The following is an 18,624-nucleotide window of genomic DNA, read 5'->3' on the forward strand; positions in this document are numbered from 1 at the left end:
ATCGTTATCCATTCAGAATCCCATTTTAGGAGTTGAAAAAACATTTGAGCTGTCGCGGTTCGCACTAAGCAGCAGGGGCATTGGGGGGGGGGGGGATTTCATTAAATAAATAATAATTTAAAAAAACAAAAAAAAACACTTATTTCCTTTGCCGCGCACCACTCCTCTGTCCCTTGTCGACTGCAGGCACAGGCTTCCAGCCTGCCCTGGGGCCCATCCTGACGCTGCTCAAAGCAGCATCAGGATTGGCTGGGAGCACCCAGCCAGGTCGCTCCCAGGCAGACTGGGAGCCTGTGCAGGCTCTCTCCAGCCCAGCAAGGCCATACATGCGCAGTGAGGGGGAGTGCTGTGCATGTCACCCCTGTGGCCCCACCCTTTTTCCCAAAATGTTTTCATAAACACTGTTTATTATCGTTTTCTGGGAAAAGGTTTGCAGCTGCCACTGCTGGTGGGGGGCGACGCTCCTCCGCCCCCATGGAGGAGCTGCTCCTGCATTTCAGACTCCTAAAATGGGATTAGGGCTTAAGAAAATCCATTTTAACTGTCACAAACGCTGAATCGGATTGGAGCATTTGCAACCATGCTTAATACTGGCCCTTAGCTTTTAAATCTCAGCTGTGCTCTGGTATTTATAAGTTGGCTCTGTGCTCACCTAGTGAGTTCATTTATGTATGGAAATGCTATTGAGAGGTCCTCGCGAGTCGTGATACATTAGTGGGAACATGCAAGAACTGAACATGCAATTTGCCATCCGATGTCCAAAATAACATCTTCATCCATTGGTGTCTCTCACTTTTGAACAGAGGAACTCATTGCACATGAAGTGAAAAGAAAAGAAGCAGAGACAGCGAAAAGGCCTACACCGGAGCCGGTTCGTGCGAGGGTCCCCTTCAGTGCCTGTCTGCAGGCCTTTTCAGAGCCAGACAATGTGGATGACTTTTGGAGCAGTGCCCTGCAGGCAAAGTCTGCAGCTATCAAGTATGTAACTCTTTGTCTAACCTTTCTTCAAAACATTGATTTGTAAATCTAACTTTATTTACTATATGGTTGAACCTAGTTTGTGAAATCACGTCTAATGATGTTTTTAGTGAATGTATTATAAGCATAAATCCAGGAAAGATGCATAACAAATTAAGTAGGAACTTTATGTTAAAAAACGCACAAAAGCATCATTTATTCATATATGACCTGTTACCAAACTGAAAGTAGGATAGAGTAACGATTTTGTTAAAGTAAATGAAAAATAAGTAAATATAGCTGATAACATATAGATATGTAATAGGAAAATGCTGGGGTAATAAGATAACGACAAAGTGTGACTCTTCTGAAGGCCTGTATATTGTGTAGAAGAGAATGACAAAGTTTATAAATGTCACGGACAAAATAAAGTAAAGGAGAAGGTTTTCTGGGTGGAGGAAATGAGAATAAAGGAAAAGAGGAGTAAGACAATACAGTACTTGAGATGAGAGTTTTTCCCTTTGAAAAGTCTCGTATATAAACTTATCACTCCATCGTCATACAGAGTGGACCAGGGAAAACCATTTATAATTCTGTATTGGTCAGGAACAGTAGAACTTTACAAGGTGCTCAAAGGAAAAAATGTTAAGAAAGTTGCATCTGAAATAATGGGTCCCTAATTTCATAAGGAAAGAAGCCACAAGTGTGAGAACTAGAAGATAGACTATTGAGTTGTCAATGAGACGTGGAGTCGAGAGTAGGTTAATAGGTGGAACAAACTTGATGAAGAAGTCCGATAACCATCATTGAACACTTCTCCAGGGAGACAGATTAGAGTTTGAGTATACAGTTTAGGGGCAGCAATCCAAGAACTGAACATATTCTGTGCATAATTGAGGGACGTGTCTTAAATGTAGGAAATCTGAGATTGAAAGGAGTGCTGAAAATTCCAGGTTTAGCTTAACTTATTTAATGGGTGCTGATGGTTTACTGAGATCTGGAGGATGGAGTTTGGAGCTGTTTGTGGTGGCTTGTGTACTGTTCCGCAGCTCTCGCCTATGCTGACCCAGACACCGAAGGCGATCCACACCAATGGGCGGTTGGAAGGGTTAGAAATACGGAAGTGCTGAGGCGCTGTAGAGGAGGCTGCTTGGCCTTCTCGATTTATAGACATGTGACCATGTGTTGGACCTGGCGGTCGGCAGAAGCGCTCTTTAGAGAAAGAATCTGATTATGATGGGCTGCTTTCCCAGCAGCTATATGTTGCAAGTTCACCCAGTGGCAGAAGTTCACACTCCGTTAATACCTCATCCCGAGGTAATGGTATTTACAGATTGTGGTAAATACCCCACCCTACTCTGCATAATTTGTAATCATGGTTTCATGCCTTTTCCACCCATCATTTTTAATATTTTAATATTTCAAGGGATTGGCGTTTGCATATCCCCATGTCTCTATCCAAATGGTTAAGGTAAGAACAAAATAAGAGACTGCCACACAATTGGGATTGAAAGGAAATTTTGATACAGGTCTCTCGTTGGATCTTGTCAGAAAGATGTAAATGCATTCCAGGGCTGCTCTTCTATTCAGCTGTTGTTCTTAGTTTTTACACTTTCACTTGGGGTCAGGTAGACAGTCTAAAATACTCCTCTCAGTAGAGTACAGGTACAAATGTGTTTTATTCCAGTGAAGAGAACAGTTGTGAGCTTGCCGCAGGACCGGTGGCGGTCGGGCTTGTGTTCACCAGTGGCCACAGTTGCTACCCATTTTTTGGCCTTTAGTAACCTGTCACTGTCATTACTTTCGGCGTATCTGAGGCCATAAAGGCAGCCTAATGGAGCAAGAAGCAAAGGATCATACACTTTTTCTGCGTTTTTCAATCCATATAGTCCCTCACGGACCTCAGGCGCGGATACGTGCCTATTGAGGGGTTTAGAGTAAAACGAGGGCTCAACCCAGTGATATTATTGGATTGGGAAGAAGTTTTGTAGCCCTCGCACAAAACCCTTCTTGCTCAGGGGTTAGATTTCTAAGTTGTGGGGAGAAACTACACCTTGTAATTACTCTGCACATAGCTTAACTTTTTCCTCAGTGGAGGGAGGAGGACCACAGTTGAAAAATAGAGACAGCAACTTTTTTGGCCCTGTGTGACTGAAAATTATGTTGATGCCATGGTAACCATTTGTTTGAGGATAGGCCATTTCAGGTGATTACAGTTGCAATGGGCTTGTCTGGTCTAATTTTAGACAGTTCTGCCTGGCATTGGCACACTTTTTAGTGTGCTGCCTGAACAGAGTTAAGAATGTGTCAGTAGAGTTAGCTGGCAAAGAGAAAAGGGGAATGAATCGGTATCAGTTTTGTACAAAAGATAGAGAGGCTTAGCATGTAAATCAAGCACATATTTCCAAAATCCTTTGCAATCACAAATTAAATGTATGCAATGGAATATGCTAGGCAGGACCCAGTGCCACAGTGTTTGTTGGTGCCCCTCGGTGACCTCCTTCCCATGGATTCCCTCACTTCCAGCCTCCAAAGGTGTTTCCGTAGCCCCTCTCCCTCTTGTGTTTATTTTTTATGAATGTCAGAGCACTTTTTATTACACACACATTATACAGAGACAATGAACACATAAGTTAATAGTTTTGGAAATGTTACATAAGACAGTAAGGACTACAAGGTGTAAGAATTACATGTCACCCATATTGGTAAGCAGTAAATTCCAGGTGCACATGGTCTGAAGAAGCACAATCTCAGGATTTTAAATGTAACAGAGTGGTTGGGGTTGGCTTTACCGATAAGAATTTATTTTTACGTAAACAAATCCATCGTACCAATGAACAACTGTGGAGAAACACATAAACTTATAAGCCTATGCCTTGCAGTTTGCATGCAATTTTTGACACCAGTTCAGAGCTCACTGTTCTGTATTAGGATTGTGACTTATAAACTGCAAGTTCCAAAATGATCTATGTAACAAAAGCAGTTGCATACTGAGCTATGTTCATAAAATAAAGTTCTGTGTTCTGCATGTTTTACGTACTTTGCAGCAGGCACATTAACCCTCTGCACTACTTTAGGCTCAGTCAAATCTGCCCATAGACGAAACTCAGATTTCTCCACCTGGTACATGAACCCCCAGAATTATCTTGACATTTTTATTACTCCCTGAAATTTGATGGGCACACAAGGAACTCTCTAGCAAGTGCTGTTTATCCCGTACGACAGTGGTTCCCAGCCTGTGGTCTGGAGACCCCTGGGGGTCCGCAAAGCCTTCTCAGGGGGTCCGCGACTGCTTAGAACATTAAAAAATATTAGCAAATATTGACAAATTAGGTCCCCAGCTTCCAGTAATGACTCAGGCGAGGGTCCCCGGATTCCAATGATGATTTAGTGGGGATCACTGGGTTCCATTAATGTTAATGTGGGGGTCCACAGAAATCGAAAGGTTGGGAACCATTGCCATAAGACATTTTAAAATACCACACCTATTGAGCTCCACGCCCAGTGCAGTGGCATCGGTCGAACTGCCCTTAAGCCGCCCCTGCCGGTGGGGCATTTCAGACAAAGTTCAGGTAGCCAATGAAAGTAAACAACTGAGATTAGCTGAGAAACAGAAGAATGTCCTTCTCTTTAAAACACCCACTTCAGCATAAAAATAATATGATGCTGTGGCGTTAATAGTTCTCGAGAGTCTGCAATCCCTGTCTCTACTGGTCTTATTACAATACATTTATGATATCACCAGTCACTTGGAACATGACGTAGCTATGATCTTTAATATAGCATTTTAGCTTGCTGCTGAGAGATATAACAGTTGTTAAAGACTATGAAACCAAGTTATACATGAGGCAGAAGGGCTTTTAACAGTGGGTGTAGACCTTGGCAGAAGGGGTATAATGTTATTAGAACATTTCACCAATTGTGAATAGAATGTTCTAAATTAAAGAGGAAGGAACAGAAAAACACCAAGAGGAGCTGTGTATGGTATTCTGAATTGAAGACATTTCTTATGAACAGCAGAAGGCCACATAAAATCAAATAGTAATGTGGGGCCAGACAACTTACCTAAGTAATGGAGTTGACAAGCATTTTGTTTCTGTAAACCAGATGTGTCCCGCGATCTTTTCAGATTATAGGTGGGGAGCCTTCAAAGTTTGTCTTACAGTAGTTTGGCGTATTCAAATTTAGTTTGTCAGATAATAAGGGCATAATTGTGATCTCTGCTAACATCTTTGCTGCTAAAGACTAGAAAAATAAAAGCCTATGACTTACTTCAACACTTATATAGTAATATTACATTGACAAAGAACCAAGATGCGGCCTATTTTGAGGCATTTGAGGATGGGGTGCCAAGTACCATCCATCTTTCCCCAGTTGTATTCTAACCTATATAAATCTTTAGTTAACCCTAAAAGATTCCCCTTTATATTACAGGAGCCAGTTTGTTCCAAAGTCTTTAGCAAATGGTAAGATATAACCGATGAGACAAAGATTTCATAAAGCATTCTTATCTTGTAGCATGTTCAAAGCCATGCAGTTAGAGTTAGTACACAAAATGGGTTGAAAACTGGTTTGAACTGAAGAAAGTAGATTGTTCAAGGATGTCAAGTGAGCAGTTCAAGTAAGTGTGTGTATGTGTGTGTGTGTGTGTGTGTATTCACTGAACAAACCAAAAGAAAAAGGGACGTTATAGCTAGGAAATAGAATTAAAAAAATCAATTAAAAAAACAGCGGTTACAGGGATGGTATAGTTAGGCTCACATTTTAAATGTACAAAACCATAGAAATTCACCTGTTCTAGTTGTAGTTATTTCAAGTACCTATAACATGCGCCCTAAGGTAACTAGAACTCTCACCCCCACCATGCACAGTTTTTTCGTCAGAAATCTTACTGCAAGAATGACATTGCTATTGTGAATGATGTTATCAAAGATGTCATGAATATTGTAATTTGTATGGTAACTAGTGCATCCAGAGGGCATACGTTATTTGAGCTAACTATAACTAGAACAGGTGAATTTTTATGGTTTTGTACGTTTAAGATGTGAGCCTAACTATAACGTCCCTGTAACCTTTTTTTTTAATTGAATTTCTATGTTTTTTTTAAATTCTATTTCCTAACTATAACGTCCCTATATCCTTTGGTTTTTCAGTGAATTGCTTTGTTTTTTATTTTAAAGTAATTTTCATTACTATACATTAATCCAACCACCAGCCTGCAGAGCCTTTGGCTGTGCACAGCATCAACTGCCCGCAGGGCCAGGCCCTGCGGCCAACCCATATCACCAACCAAACCCCATGCTGCACAAAGCCTTCGGCTGTGCGTAGTGTGCGTTGACTGCAGAGCCAGGCTGCAGGCCAAGTCCTGCGGCTAACCCCTAAAGCCACCTAACCCTGCGCTGTGCACTGCCTTTGGGCATGCGCAGCCCTGTGGCCAACACCTATACCCACCCAACCCCAATAACAACCCAACCCTGCACTGCACTTGGCCACAGGGCCTGGCCTGTGGCCAGGCTGCGCACAGCCTTGACCATACTCAGTGGGGTTTGGCTGTAGGGCTTGGACCCCTATAGCCACCCAACACCGTGTGCAGTGGGGATTGGTTGCTTAGCCTGGTCTGTGTCCGGAGCCTGTGGCCATGCACAGCACTACTTCCCCCGGGGCACAGACTTCTAATTTTATTATTTTATTTGCACCCCCAGCTTAAATGAAAACACTTTTTTAGGGGTGGGTGACCCCCTTCCCAGGCTGATCTTAGCCCCAGGATTCCCATCCCCCAGGGCTCAAAATAACTACTTACATGTTTGTTTTTTTAAAGGAGGGTGGCTGTTAGTCCCCTCTCCCACTTGATTCCAGCCCCAGGGCCCGGCCTCAGCATTATTTTTTTATTAATGCCCAATCCCCCTGCAGCGCTGCGCACGGCCTTCTGTCCCCGCGGTCCCAACTGGCTCCTCACTTCCTGTGGGAGATGGCATTGCTTTTGCAGACAATGTTTCCTCTGGTCCACTGCCTGCTCAGAGCAGGGTGTTTGCTCCAACTTGCCGACAGCTGTCAAAGCTGCTGCCAAGTTAGAGCAGACTGCTATGTCTTGGGGGTGTGCACCCCGGGACATAGCAGGAGCCTTCCCTGGCGGATGGTAGTCCCCAGGGCCATCAGTAGCTTCTTGAGGGAGGCCGTGCAGCCCCCCCATCCAACATTAGTTGGTGGTGGTCCCCGGGGCAGTTTTATTGTAGTTCTGTGGAGGTGGCGGGCCCTGGGGCTGTGTGGGGCGGGGGACAGGGCGGAGAGCACCCCGGCATTTTTTTTTTTTAAAAGCCCCAGGGAGGTGGTGGTCCCCGGGACTGTGGGTGGGCTGGGTGCCCCCCCCGAATACATTTTTTTTAAAGCCCCGGGGAGGTGGCGGTCCCCAGGGCTGCGAAGGGCCCAGGTGGCCCGATTAATTATTTTTATGAACTGTCCTGGGTAGTGATGGTCCTTAGGGCTGTGGGGGGAGCAGGGGCCCCTGCATAGAAATTGTGAATGCCCCCGGGATCTGGCCCACCTGGGGAATTGTAAGAAACAAGCCCAGTAGTCCGCTCGTCATCGTGAATTTGTGGTAAAAATGAAAAAATATATATTTATTTTACTCTGAAGCCCCACCCCAGGGCTAAGAGGTCAGGGTGACTCTACTCTGGCCCCTTCTCTTTTTTTTATTTTTTTAAACTTTTTTTGTGGGACTTGACTGAAGCCGAGTCCCAAGGTGTCTGCCAACACTTCCTGGTTTGAAGTGTTGGCAGCCAATCAGAGCTGTACATTTCCCTGCACAAGCTAGCCCTTATACGTGAAGATGTTGCAATGTATCCCTGGGCCCAGATATACAAATTTGTTTTCCCTTTAATTTCTCTCAAACTACTGAATGGATTACACCAAATAAGCAAAAGGGTAATCTGCGTACTGAAAACTAGCTTTCTGCCAAATCTGATGTAATTCCTTTCTGCGGTTCGGGCTTTAGTCATGTCTGAATTAACATGGGAAACACAACTTTTTTGACCCCTCCTTTTTTCTCGGTCCCCAGTTGACGAATCACCCCGAAACTTTCCGTGCACAACAAGAATCAGGGAAGTTTGTTTGGAAACTTTTGTGAAGATTCGTCAAATGCTGCCAAAGATATAGGCAAGTCAAATAAATGCTTTTTCTATAGAAACATGGTCCTAACTATAAATTATAGTAAGTAAGTAGTACATTTTTTATATATATATATATATATATATATGTATATATATATATATATATATATATATATTTTTTTTTTTTAAACAAGAGGATAATAGAGACGCACTACCGTTAAGACACCGTTTTCAATTAAGGAGTTTATTCAGTCCAATGGTGATTCACCATTGCACTGAATAAACTCCTTAATTGAAATTGGAGTCTTAACGGAGTGCTTCGCTATTATCCTCTTGTTTGAAATTATCATAGCGGGTTCGGTCAGCCCTCCTGCCTCGCACCAGCTGAGGAGCGTGTCGTTATTATTGACTGCATTGTTTTGGATGTATATATATATATATATATATTTATTCAGAAGAGTTACCCATAACTGCCTAAAAGTGCAATAAAGAAATAACTAACTGGAGTGCTCCTCTTTTAATCAACGTTTAAAAAAATTGTACCAGATTTCTGTTTTGCCATGTATCAGAAATTATGCCATTGCACAACATGGATTCGAATACTTGATGGCTCACCTTTGTCCAGAATTGGCTGTGTATACTTTCAATACAGTTGCAGGTTCTCCTTTGGGCCCAGCCTTCTTGAACTTTTTATCTCAGAAATCAGTTTCTCAGGGGGGAATTTCAAATTTATCAACTTGCCAAGGACTTTCTGGGCCTAGGCCTCAACTGAAACCTATGCCTTACAGTTATTGAAAGATTTGCTTTCCAGTTAGTTTCATATAAGCAAAGTGTTCCCTGAGGACTAGTGGTTGATATTGGAGAAGGACATGGAAAACTAAACAGAAGAAAGATAACAACATATAGGCTCCGAATATTGAGTCCTTTTCCACAACAATATAAGGATAACATATAAACTAAACACTTTAATTTACTTCCAGATTGTTTTCCTTTATTCCAGAGTTAAAAAATTGAAAAACAATGTTTATATAAATATTTCAATATTCATTGGTATAGAGATCCCTCCCTCCCAAGTAAAACATTGCATTTATACAAATCCTACATGCCATTCATACTTCACATATTATTAAAATAAAGCGTTGTCCAACACCCCACTGGTATTTTTCAGCCTATAGTTGGAGGTTGATTGTTGTTCTCTTTCTTATGTTTCAGTCAGTTTCCCTTACAGCAAGATGTTGATTTGAATGCATGGTGCCATAGTTCTCTTCCACTTGGGGCCAGAGCTATTTTCAGTTTTTGGTTTTTCAGAATTCAAAGAGCCAGCACCATTTCAGTTGCTAAAATTCCTCCTTGGCCAGGTTGATTGTAGGCCGATATTCTCCTTGGCATTCCTTTCAATTCCTTTGGAGCGCCACCATTCTGAGAACTTTAATGACTAGTTATAACCTGTGAAATAAAATTAATTTAATGTCCTGCCATTAATCTAAACTTTTTTTAACGGAAAGATAGATCTCATTGCAGTGTTAACACTGAACTTCAGCTGCTGATCGGTTCTAAACAAATTACACAAAGTGAAACATAGATGATCTGAAGTGAAAGGTGGGGCACCAGTTGAGCGACGTTTCACGACTATAAATTGATCAATTGATTACGTTGTTTCTCTGCACCTCTCTTATGAGAGAGGGAGAAGTCAGTTTAGATATATTGTACTTTACTGATTGAGGGAGACGGTTGGCAAGAAAAGATTCTTTATTTTTTTACTCCTCACCCTATCATAAAAAAGGGGGATTGATGAATCTGTAATTGAAAATGGTGTTTCTCCCGAAAGCAGATAGAGTAATCTGGCATGTGGATCCTCAAACGGTTTAAGGTCTTGAGCTGCAAGAACTTTAGCTGCTGTAAGAGCTGTTTACCCTTGTTAATACATTTAGTGGAATGAAATTTTGACAAACCCACAAAATTCATCACAAATTGAAAGACAATCATCACTGTGCACTTCAAGAAGATTGCATTTAAGATCCCCAGTCACCAAAACCAATTTGCTGTGAAGATCATCCAGAAATGAAAGGAGAATCTCAACTGAGAGCCACGCTGCATGGTCCTGTACAGGTTCAAAGTAGGTATTACAGATTATAAAGTTAATTAAGACTCCCTTATCAGTTAGCAAACTGAACCAAAGTCTAAATGCATTATATGTGCAACACACAAGAATATTTCATGTGAGGGCACTGTCAGTATGGCCAATAACTTCAGAGACTACATACACATTTAATGAATATTCAACTTTATACCAGGCTTCTGTAAACAAACTATATCAAAACGATAAAGAAACGTTACTACAGTATGTCCATTCAACCGACTTTTAAGTCTTGTAGAAGTCCATGGGGGAAAGTGAGTACGTTCTAATTGATAGCAGATTGTGTTCATAAGCCTGCGTTTGTCCTCCTGACACTGTTGTTTGAGGTCTCGCTCTCCTTTACCTAAATAACCACAAATGCATTCACAGCCTTCAACTAATTGGCTCCACAGCTCTCCTGAGCCCTTCTTGATTATAGTACTTTGCCAATTTTTATTAACCTAAACGAATAGGTCAAAGTTACCACTAACCTCGCCCAGCATCACCATTTTATCCTATTCAAAATTCCCAATTATTTTGCCTTGTGATTACCAAGAATTGAAATTGTATACTTAAAATAGTTTGTACATGTGATACAGGTGGTGTAAATTCTGGCACTTTTACTTTGGGATCTGTTCTTTGAGTGATGTAAACTAATTCTGGCATTTACTTCTTGGGAATCCTACATTTCTTCAATACATATGGATGAAGAGGTGACTTCTTTTAGCAACAGAGCAACAGTGAAGAAAGAAAGATATTGATAAGGTTCACTTTATTCAGATAATTGTGATTTTCTTCTGACACAAACATGGGTGTACAGAGTATTTTAGTAGGAATGTCCCTATGCACACCATTGTGCCCATTCAGGCTTAAGGAAAGTAACATAAGGCTTTTGAAAGAATTGGCATGGTTCCACCCAAATTTAACTGGCTCTATAGTTTTTCCCATGTGATTTTCTTTTCATAAGAACATTCGAGTGATACGTTTGGGTGAAAGCTGGGGTCAGTTATTTAAAGATCACTCATTCTATATACAGTATAGTGTTTATTGTTTAAAACTTCAATTTCTACTTAAATGCATCTGCCCACTGCTTCTAAGTGAGAGTTACTATTCTCCTAATGGTACCATATTAAAAATGCACCCCCTTCCCAATAACATTCTGAGGGCATATGTCACCTTGCAAACGTCCTGCCTGTACAAAGCTCTTGGCTCTTTGCCTTGTCCTTTTTATGGTCCAGAAAAGCTTTAAGAATTATGACCATCTCACAGTGCACATTTGGAGGTACATTATTGTCTGTACAGTATTGATTGATTGACACGATCTTAAAAAATGCAATCATCATAAAAAAGCTTCAGCAACTTATATATTTTACAGTGATTATAAATAAAAGTGAGAATAAATATATGGTAAAGTATCCCCGCATTACTTTATACTTTAAGTCACAGAGTAGTTCTATGACCAAATATAGGAATAAGGCAGAAAGCTGAGCTTCTTTATAAAGTTATGGAACTCCTCAGTGACTTGCAATATCCTTTTCATATATGGCAGGGGTACTTTACTACTATAATAATACATGTTCACATCATCACCTTTCCCATAAACCACTAAAATACTTGGTGCGTAGCTGTTTCATATGAACTGGAGGAGCAAGTCTGCAAATACGAGGAATAAAAATAGAACCTGTAGTGAAAAATTAAACACATTGAAAAAGCTGTTAGATATATGCTACAAACCGAAATTAGAAACAATTTAATCCAAACAGCCTAAAAAATGTGTAGTAGCTCATAATGTGTTCAAACATGCAGAAAAGATTCGAACTTTTCTATAATTACCTAAGCGGTGCAAAAAAATAAACATGTTGTCATAACAATCTCCTTTCTGCTTGTCACAGCTAGGAAAACAGCTGCTTTGATTATGCTACATGACCTGAACTACCTTTCTCCTTGGCTGCTGGCACTGGCATCTGGCATTGTGATGTCAGAACACAACTGTGATAAGGTATTACAATTGAGTTCTGACATTATTTCTTTATAATCTGTGACTAGCTGCATCGCAAGTCGCCGATTATAATGAAATTAAGGACCTATTTTTAGACCGGGGTTGCAGAATTCCATGTATTTTAAAGACATTAAAAAGGGGGTTTCGTACAGGGATTGCAGAATACTAAGTATTATAGTTCTATGCAGTAAAGACAAACAAGTATTTTAACAGAAGAATTGGGTTTGCATGATTGAGAGCTAAGGTAGGGTTAAGTGAGCCAAGACCCCATTCCTCCTCCCCCTTATCACTTTACCAAAAATTCAGTGAAGAGCATAGGCATGGCCACCATGACGGTCAGAGACAGAGCCTGTGTGATTATTGTTTACACCCTTCTGCCCATTGAAGCCATCTACCTTCACAAATGGAATGGTGGTAGGTCACTATTTGCACACTGAGAGACTTATTGAACCAGGCCTGCACTTTTCTCAGCACCTACAGCTTTAGAGATGGCTTCTGGGAAATCATCGATGGGTATCAAAATATACAAGATGCAATCTAGGTTCATGGAATGTTAAGTACAGGAAAAAGACTATTATGTTTCAGTGACTGCATATGTGACATTGAGAATACGCCTATGAGTAACTTGAGAGAGTCAAGTAACTCTGTCCTAGCCTCACTAGGTTTCAAAGTTGAGTACGCAGTCATTTTCCCAGTTGGCAGGTCTGCCTCTGGTGGCATTGCAGCCGAAAAGTTCCCCATGCCAGAGAGGTGTGGACAGCCTACAGTTGGCAGTTCACTAAGGATTATAATGTTGCCCTCTGATTGATGTCCCTCCTCCTGAAATGCATGCTTGCATGGTAATTACCTAGTACTTCGAAGTATACTTAGGGTTTTGGGGCTGTGTGAGGGGTTTGCACTGCTTCCTTAAAGCATACTGGTAACATTTTGACCTCTCACTTGTGTTCTTCAGAACATCCCGCTTTGCTTCATTTCCTGAGTACCTGATAGTGCAGATTAAGAAATTCACCTTTGGTCTCGACTGGGTGCCCAAAAAACTTGGTAAGTGTTGCAGATGGATGTTCATGATCATTAATGGCACAAGAATGTTTTCAGAAGGACAGTTAAGAGAATGTCCCAGAAGGGTCCATGTCCATTTCTGTGTCTACTCATGATGTGGGGTCGTTCTCCAGCATTTTTGCCCTCCCATCACAGATACCCTCCATCCTCTCCTAGGTCTCTGAAGTCTGCTGCCACTTTTACCCCCCTGACATTAATCGAGCTCATACCATGAACCCTGTGCTCGGGTATATCACTATAATGCATGCAATATGTCATATAACAAAAAATATTGCATCCACCAAATGAACTACCATCACAGTAAGAAGACGTAGAGTTAAGAATCATCATTATATACTTACCTTGACTATGTCATGGTAGGCAATGTGGTGGATGTGATATTTTTATGTCGGTATTGCTGACCTTGATATAGCAACATTCATCCACCCACTGCCGATTCTGTGAAAGGGTTTGCATTGAGGAACTTCTGCGCCTTGCTGCATTGTTGTTCCCTGCCATCATGAATATCTTTGAAAAGTACTTCTCAGCTGAAAACTATTTCCCTCTTGTACTGTTTGTGTTCATTTAAGGCCTTTTTGCAGTATTCCTTGTCACTTGTTTAGGTTGTTGTTGTTTTTATTTACCAGAGTGCTGTTGAGCTCATCTGTGCTTTAGTACTAAGAGCACAAGTTGTAGTAAAATTTTAATTAATCAAAAACTCAAGTCACTTTCCTTCTTGAGTATGAGCGTTGTGGTCGTCTTCTTCAAGAAGAGGTGGACCTGTCGATTATAGCCCTAATATTGTGTAGCTTACCTTGGAGAAAACATTTTGTGCCTAATCACAATAGTATTACAACAATACTACTAAACTACTACAATCAATCAACCTTTATTGTTTCAGTTAATTAAAACCATGACAATATTGTACTTATTACGAGTTTGATGTATTAAATAACAAACAAGATAAGAGAAAAGTGCGTTATAAATGTGATGACTCTGTCTTCCTTAATGGAATAACACGTAAAAGGTAACAATTACGAATGTATATAAATGCAACTGTAATGTAATATAAATACAACTGTAATGTAATATAAATGCAACTGTAATGTAATATAAATGCAACTGTAATGTAACAGCCCGGCTACGAGCAAAGCCAGGTTGCCTATAAGATCGGTTAATAAAATTTCAACTCCAGCAGTTCGTCGATTCTACTAACCTCAAACGCTTGGCCTGCACAGAACTAATGACATTTGGTGATGGGATTGATTTGGAATATGTCAAATGGAGGCCACTGTCAGAAATTTTACCAGTTTACAGTTTTAGCTACGAGTACCTTGGATTGAGATTCACTATTATTGCTTCTCTGCATATTTAAATATCGATGACATTAAACCTCTTTTTTCGTAATATTGAATGAAGATTGTGCAGGTTCAGACAAATGGCAACGAGGTGTATTAAGTCCTTTTTTGCTTTGAAAAGTCTAATTTCTGTGGGTGTCGTGTTGGTTGACCAGTGCTGGTAATTTGCCAAACCTCAAAGTCCATTATTAGTTTATGCTATATATGTTTAATCACTATCCAGGCTTGCCACTGGGAGCTACATTTATTTTTATCATCCAAGTAAAATTGAAACTTTACAGCTTTGTTCATCTCCCTTTTGAATACATCATTTGGCACACCCTTGCCCCAATGCTGAGTTAGATGCACCTGTTTAATGGAGTCAAACAAATATTTGTGGTAAACTGATTGTGGGTCACTTTTTAGAGCCGACCATTGTACGCTGTTTAGTGTGACGTCTTAAGTTAACTGTGTCTTAAGCCAGCATATTATTCTGTGGACCTTCTGCCCAGCTCTTGCTTTGTAAGAAGTCAAATTTGTGCCTGGGATGATTTTTGAGGCAGGGAAAATACACGGATGAAGGTGTTGACCTCAGTTTATTCAATATAATAGGTTCAGGTCTACTCATGGCAACACTTGCATATGCTACTAACAATGGCTGAAAAGGGGGACAATCCAATTGTTTTGCTTGGGGGCTAAAGGCATGGATCAGGGCATTCCCCTTCTTCATTATATGTTGTTTCTGGTGGAAAAGATTACCTTTTGTGTCCAGGTACAACCCCAAATATTTGCAGCAGCTTACTAACTCCAGAGTAATGCCATTTAGTAGGATCCTGTCTGCCTGGCCCGGTCCATTGCTGATAGTCATAGTTTTAGTTTTTACTGTATTTACCTCAAGATTGTTGGTTTTGATGTAAGAATTCAATACGTTTACTAAACTTTGTCCATCCACTTTTAACAAGCTGAACAGCACAATGTTGTCCGCTTAGGACAAGTGGGATATACGGATCTGCCATAAATAGATAAAAAAGGTGGGGCATCAGCACACATCTCTGTTTGAGTAATTTGTTAGTTAGACACTTCCTAGATATTCTTGAGCTGTTGCCAATTTGAACTTGGACCAACTTGCCAAGTATAGCTGTTCTATTGCTCGTAGAATGTTTTGGGGGATTCCCCATTTCCTTAGTTTGTACCAGAGTAACCATTGGTTGACACAGTTAAAAGCTGCTTTAAAGTCTACAAAGCAAAGTTGTAATTTCTTCTTAGCTCATTTACACTGGTCAATTTGAAAGAGGTTGCTAAAATGTTTGTTGTGGTACCTAAGCCTTTCCTGAAGCCTGACTGGTTTACCAGAATCACCTTATTTGCATTAGACCAGTCAGTCAGGTCAGCTAGTGTAAGAAAAGATTACCCTCTTATACTCAGAGTTGGCAGGGTTGTCCCTATCACTTCCTTTAAAAACATGTTTATAAAGAGCCACAACAGCTCTCTGATATGGAACCACTTGAAATAATTTCTTCATATAATGCTGATAATGTGGCTGTGCAGAACTGAGGATCTTCTTTAAAAATGGTAAATCGAATGACATTTGGCCCCGATGCTCCATCATGATGTCCAGTAAGTCTAACTTTTTAAACTTCAGATGCTGAGCAGCAATCGCCTTCATCAATGACCAGGTGCAGCCATTTGGCTTTTCCTACATCTGAAGCACAGTTCTATATAACTTTGTATGTATGTTGTGGGCAGATCATTACATATTGACCTATTACCATGTTGGTCATGTTTACTGTGCACAGCTTCAGAGGGATATTTATCAGCTGCAAATATGTTGGCAAGGTGGGCTGCTTATACTGGCCTAGACATATTTGAATTATTTATCACTTTTGCTGGTCGATTATACCTATTTATTGTCTTCCAGAATGTTCCTGGGGTTAGTCTGCCTGTCATTAATGTTAGCCTTGTCCAAAATGCCTCTTTTCCGGCTCTCCTGTCTTCCTCAAGTTGTTTTTTTATAATCTTTCTTTGGCTTTTTTGAGCGTTCACAGAGAAGATACTGCTGAGTTGCTTTTCTTAAAACTTTGGCAGTTTTCTTTAGCTTTTTTCTTAGACCGGTACGTTCAGCCAAGAGGCTTGTTGGTCCTCTTTCCAATGTCGATGGTCCTTTTATCACAGGGGAGGCTTGTGTTAACTAATCGCCACTGAAGTTTGTCCATACATAAATAGCTATTCAGAAACCTACAAGTCTAAATCTCCAATTCCACCTCCCTTATCATTTCCATGGGAGATCGTATGACAGAACCGTGCATGCAATTACAATGCATACCTTTCTGACACATCCATTACCACATGCTTTTACAAAGGATTGCTTTTAGCACGCAAGACTTTACCGCGCATATATGAGAACTACAAAGTATGTATATTGAAGGTAAGTGAAAGCCCATTATTTTTTCATATGTATATATATATATATATATATATATATATATATATATATATAGCTATATATATATAATTATTATATATATATATACAGGGAGTGCAGAATTATTAGGCAAATGAGTATTTTGACCACATCATCCTCTTTATGCATGTTGTCTTACTCCAAGCTGTATAGGCTCGAAAGCCTACTACCAATTAAGCATTTTAGGTGATGTGCATCTCTGTAATGAGAAGGGGTGTGGTCTAATGACATCAACACCCTATATCAGGTGTGCATAATTATTAGGCAACTTCCTTTCCTTTGGCAAAATGGGTCAAAAGAAGGACTTGACAGGCTCTGAAAAGTCAAAAATAGTGAGATATCTTGCAGAGGGATGCAGCACTCTTAAAATTGCAAAGCTTCTGAAGCGTGATCATCGAACAATCAAGCGTTTCATTCAAAATAGTCAACAGGGTCGCAAGAAGCGTGTGGAAAAACCAAGGCGCAAAATAACTGCCCATGAACTGAGAAAAGTCAAGCGTGCAGCTGCCACGATGCCACTTGCCACCAGTTTGGCCATATTTCAGAGCTGCAACATCACTGGAGTGCCCAAAAGCACAAGGTGTGCAATACTCAGAGACATGGCCAAGGTAAGAAAGGCTGAAAGACGACCACCACTGAACAAGACACACAAGCTGAAACGTCAAGACTGGGCCAATAAATATCTCAAGACTGATTTTTCTAAGGTTTTATGGACTGATGAAATGAGAGTGAGTCTTGATGGGCCAGATGGATGGGCCCGTGGCTGGATTGGTAAAGGGCAGAGAGCTCCAGTCCGACTCAGACGCCAGCAAGGTGGAGGTGGAGTACTGGTTTGGGCTGGTATCATCAAAGATGAGCTTGTGGGGCCTTTTCGGGTTGAGGATGGAGTCAAGCTCAACTCCCAGTCCTACTGCCAGTTCCTGGAAGACACCTTCTTCAAGCAGTGGTACAGGAAGAAGTCTGCATCCTTCAAGAAAAACATGATTTTCATGCAGGACAATGCTCCATCACACGCGTCCAAGTACTCCACAGCGTGGCTGGCAAGAAAGGGTATAAAAGAAGGAAATCTAATGACATGGCCTCCTTGTTCACCTGATCTGAACCCCATTGAGAACCTGTGGTCCATCATCAAATGTGAGATTTACAAGGAGGGAAAACAGTACACCTCTCTGAACAGTGTCTGGGAGGCTGTGGTTGCTGCTGCACGCAATGTTGATGGTGAACAGATCAAAACACTGACAGAATCCATGGATGGCAGGCTTTTGAGTGTCCTTGCAAAGAAAGGTGGCTATATTGGTCACTGATTTGTTTTTGTTTTGTTTTTGAATGTCAGAAATGTATATTTGTGAATGTTGAGATGTTATATTGGTTTCACTGGTAATAATAAATAATTGAAATGGGTATATATTTTTTTTTTGTTAAGTTGCCTAATAATTATGCACAGTAATAGTCACCTGCACACACAGATATCCCCCTAACATAGCTAAAACTAAAAACAAACTAAAAACTACTTCCAAAAATATTCAGCTTTGATATTAATGAGTTTTTTGGGTTCATTGAGAACATGGTTGTTGTTCAATAATAAAATTAATCCTCAAAAATACAACTTG

The 18,624-nt window shown here is 40.6% G+C and overlaps 1 protein-coding gene across 2 annotated transcripts in view; it reads left to right on the forward strand.

The window, feature by feature from the left end:
* The window catches only part of USP13 (ubiquitin specific peptidase 13), a 263,270-nt gene that overhangs the window by 189,654 nt on the left and 54,992 nt on the right, over window positions 1-18,624 (forward strand). For both annotated transcript variants that reach the window (XM_069213085.1, XM_069213086.1), the window contains exons 13-14: window positions 804-978; window positions 13,131-13,219. In XM_069213085.1, the coding sequence (XP_069069186.1) occupies window positions 804-978; window positions 13,131-13,219 (264 nt within the window). The remainder of the gene's footprint in view (window positions 1-803; window positions 979-13,130; window positions 13,220-18,624) is intronic.

Source organism: Pleurodeles waltl, chromosome 11, assembly GCF_031143425.1.
Source record: "Pleurodeles waltl isolate 20211129_DDA chromosome 11, aPleWal1.hap1.20221129, whole genome shotgun sequence".
NCBI classification, from domain to species: Eukaryota; Metazoa; Chordata; class Amphibia; order Caudata; family Salamandridae; genus Pleurodeles; species Pleurodeles waltl.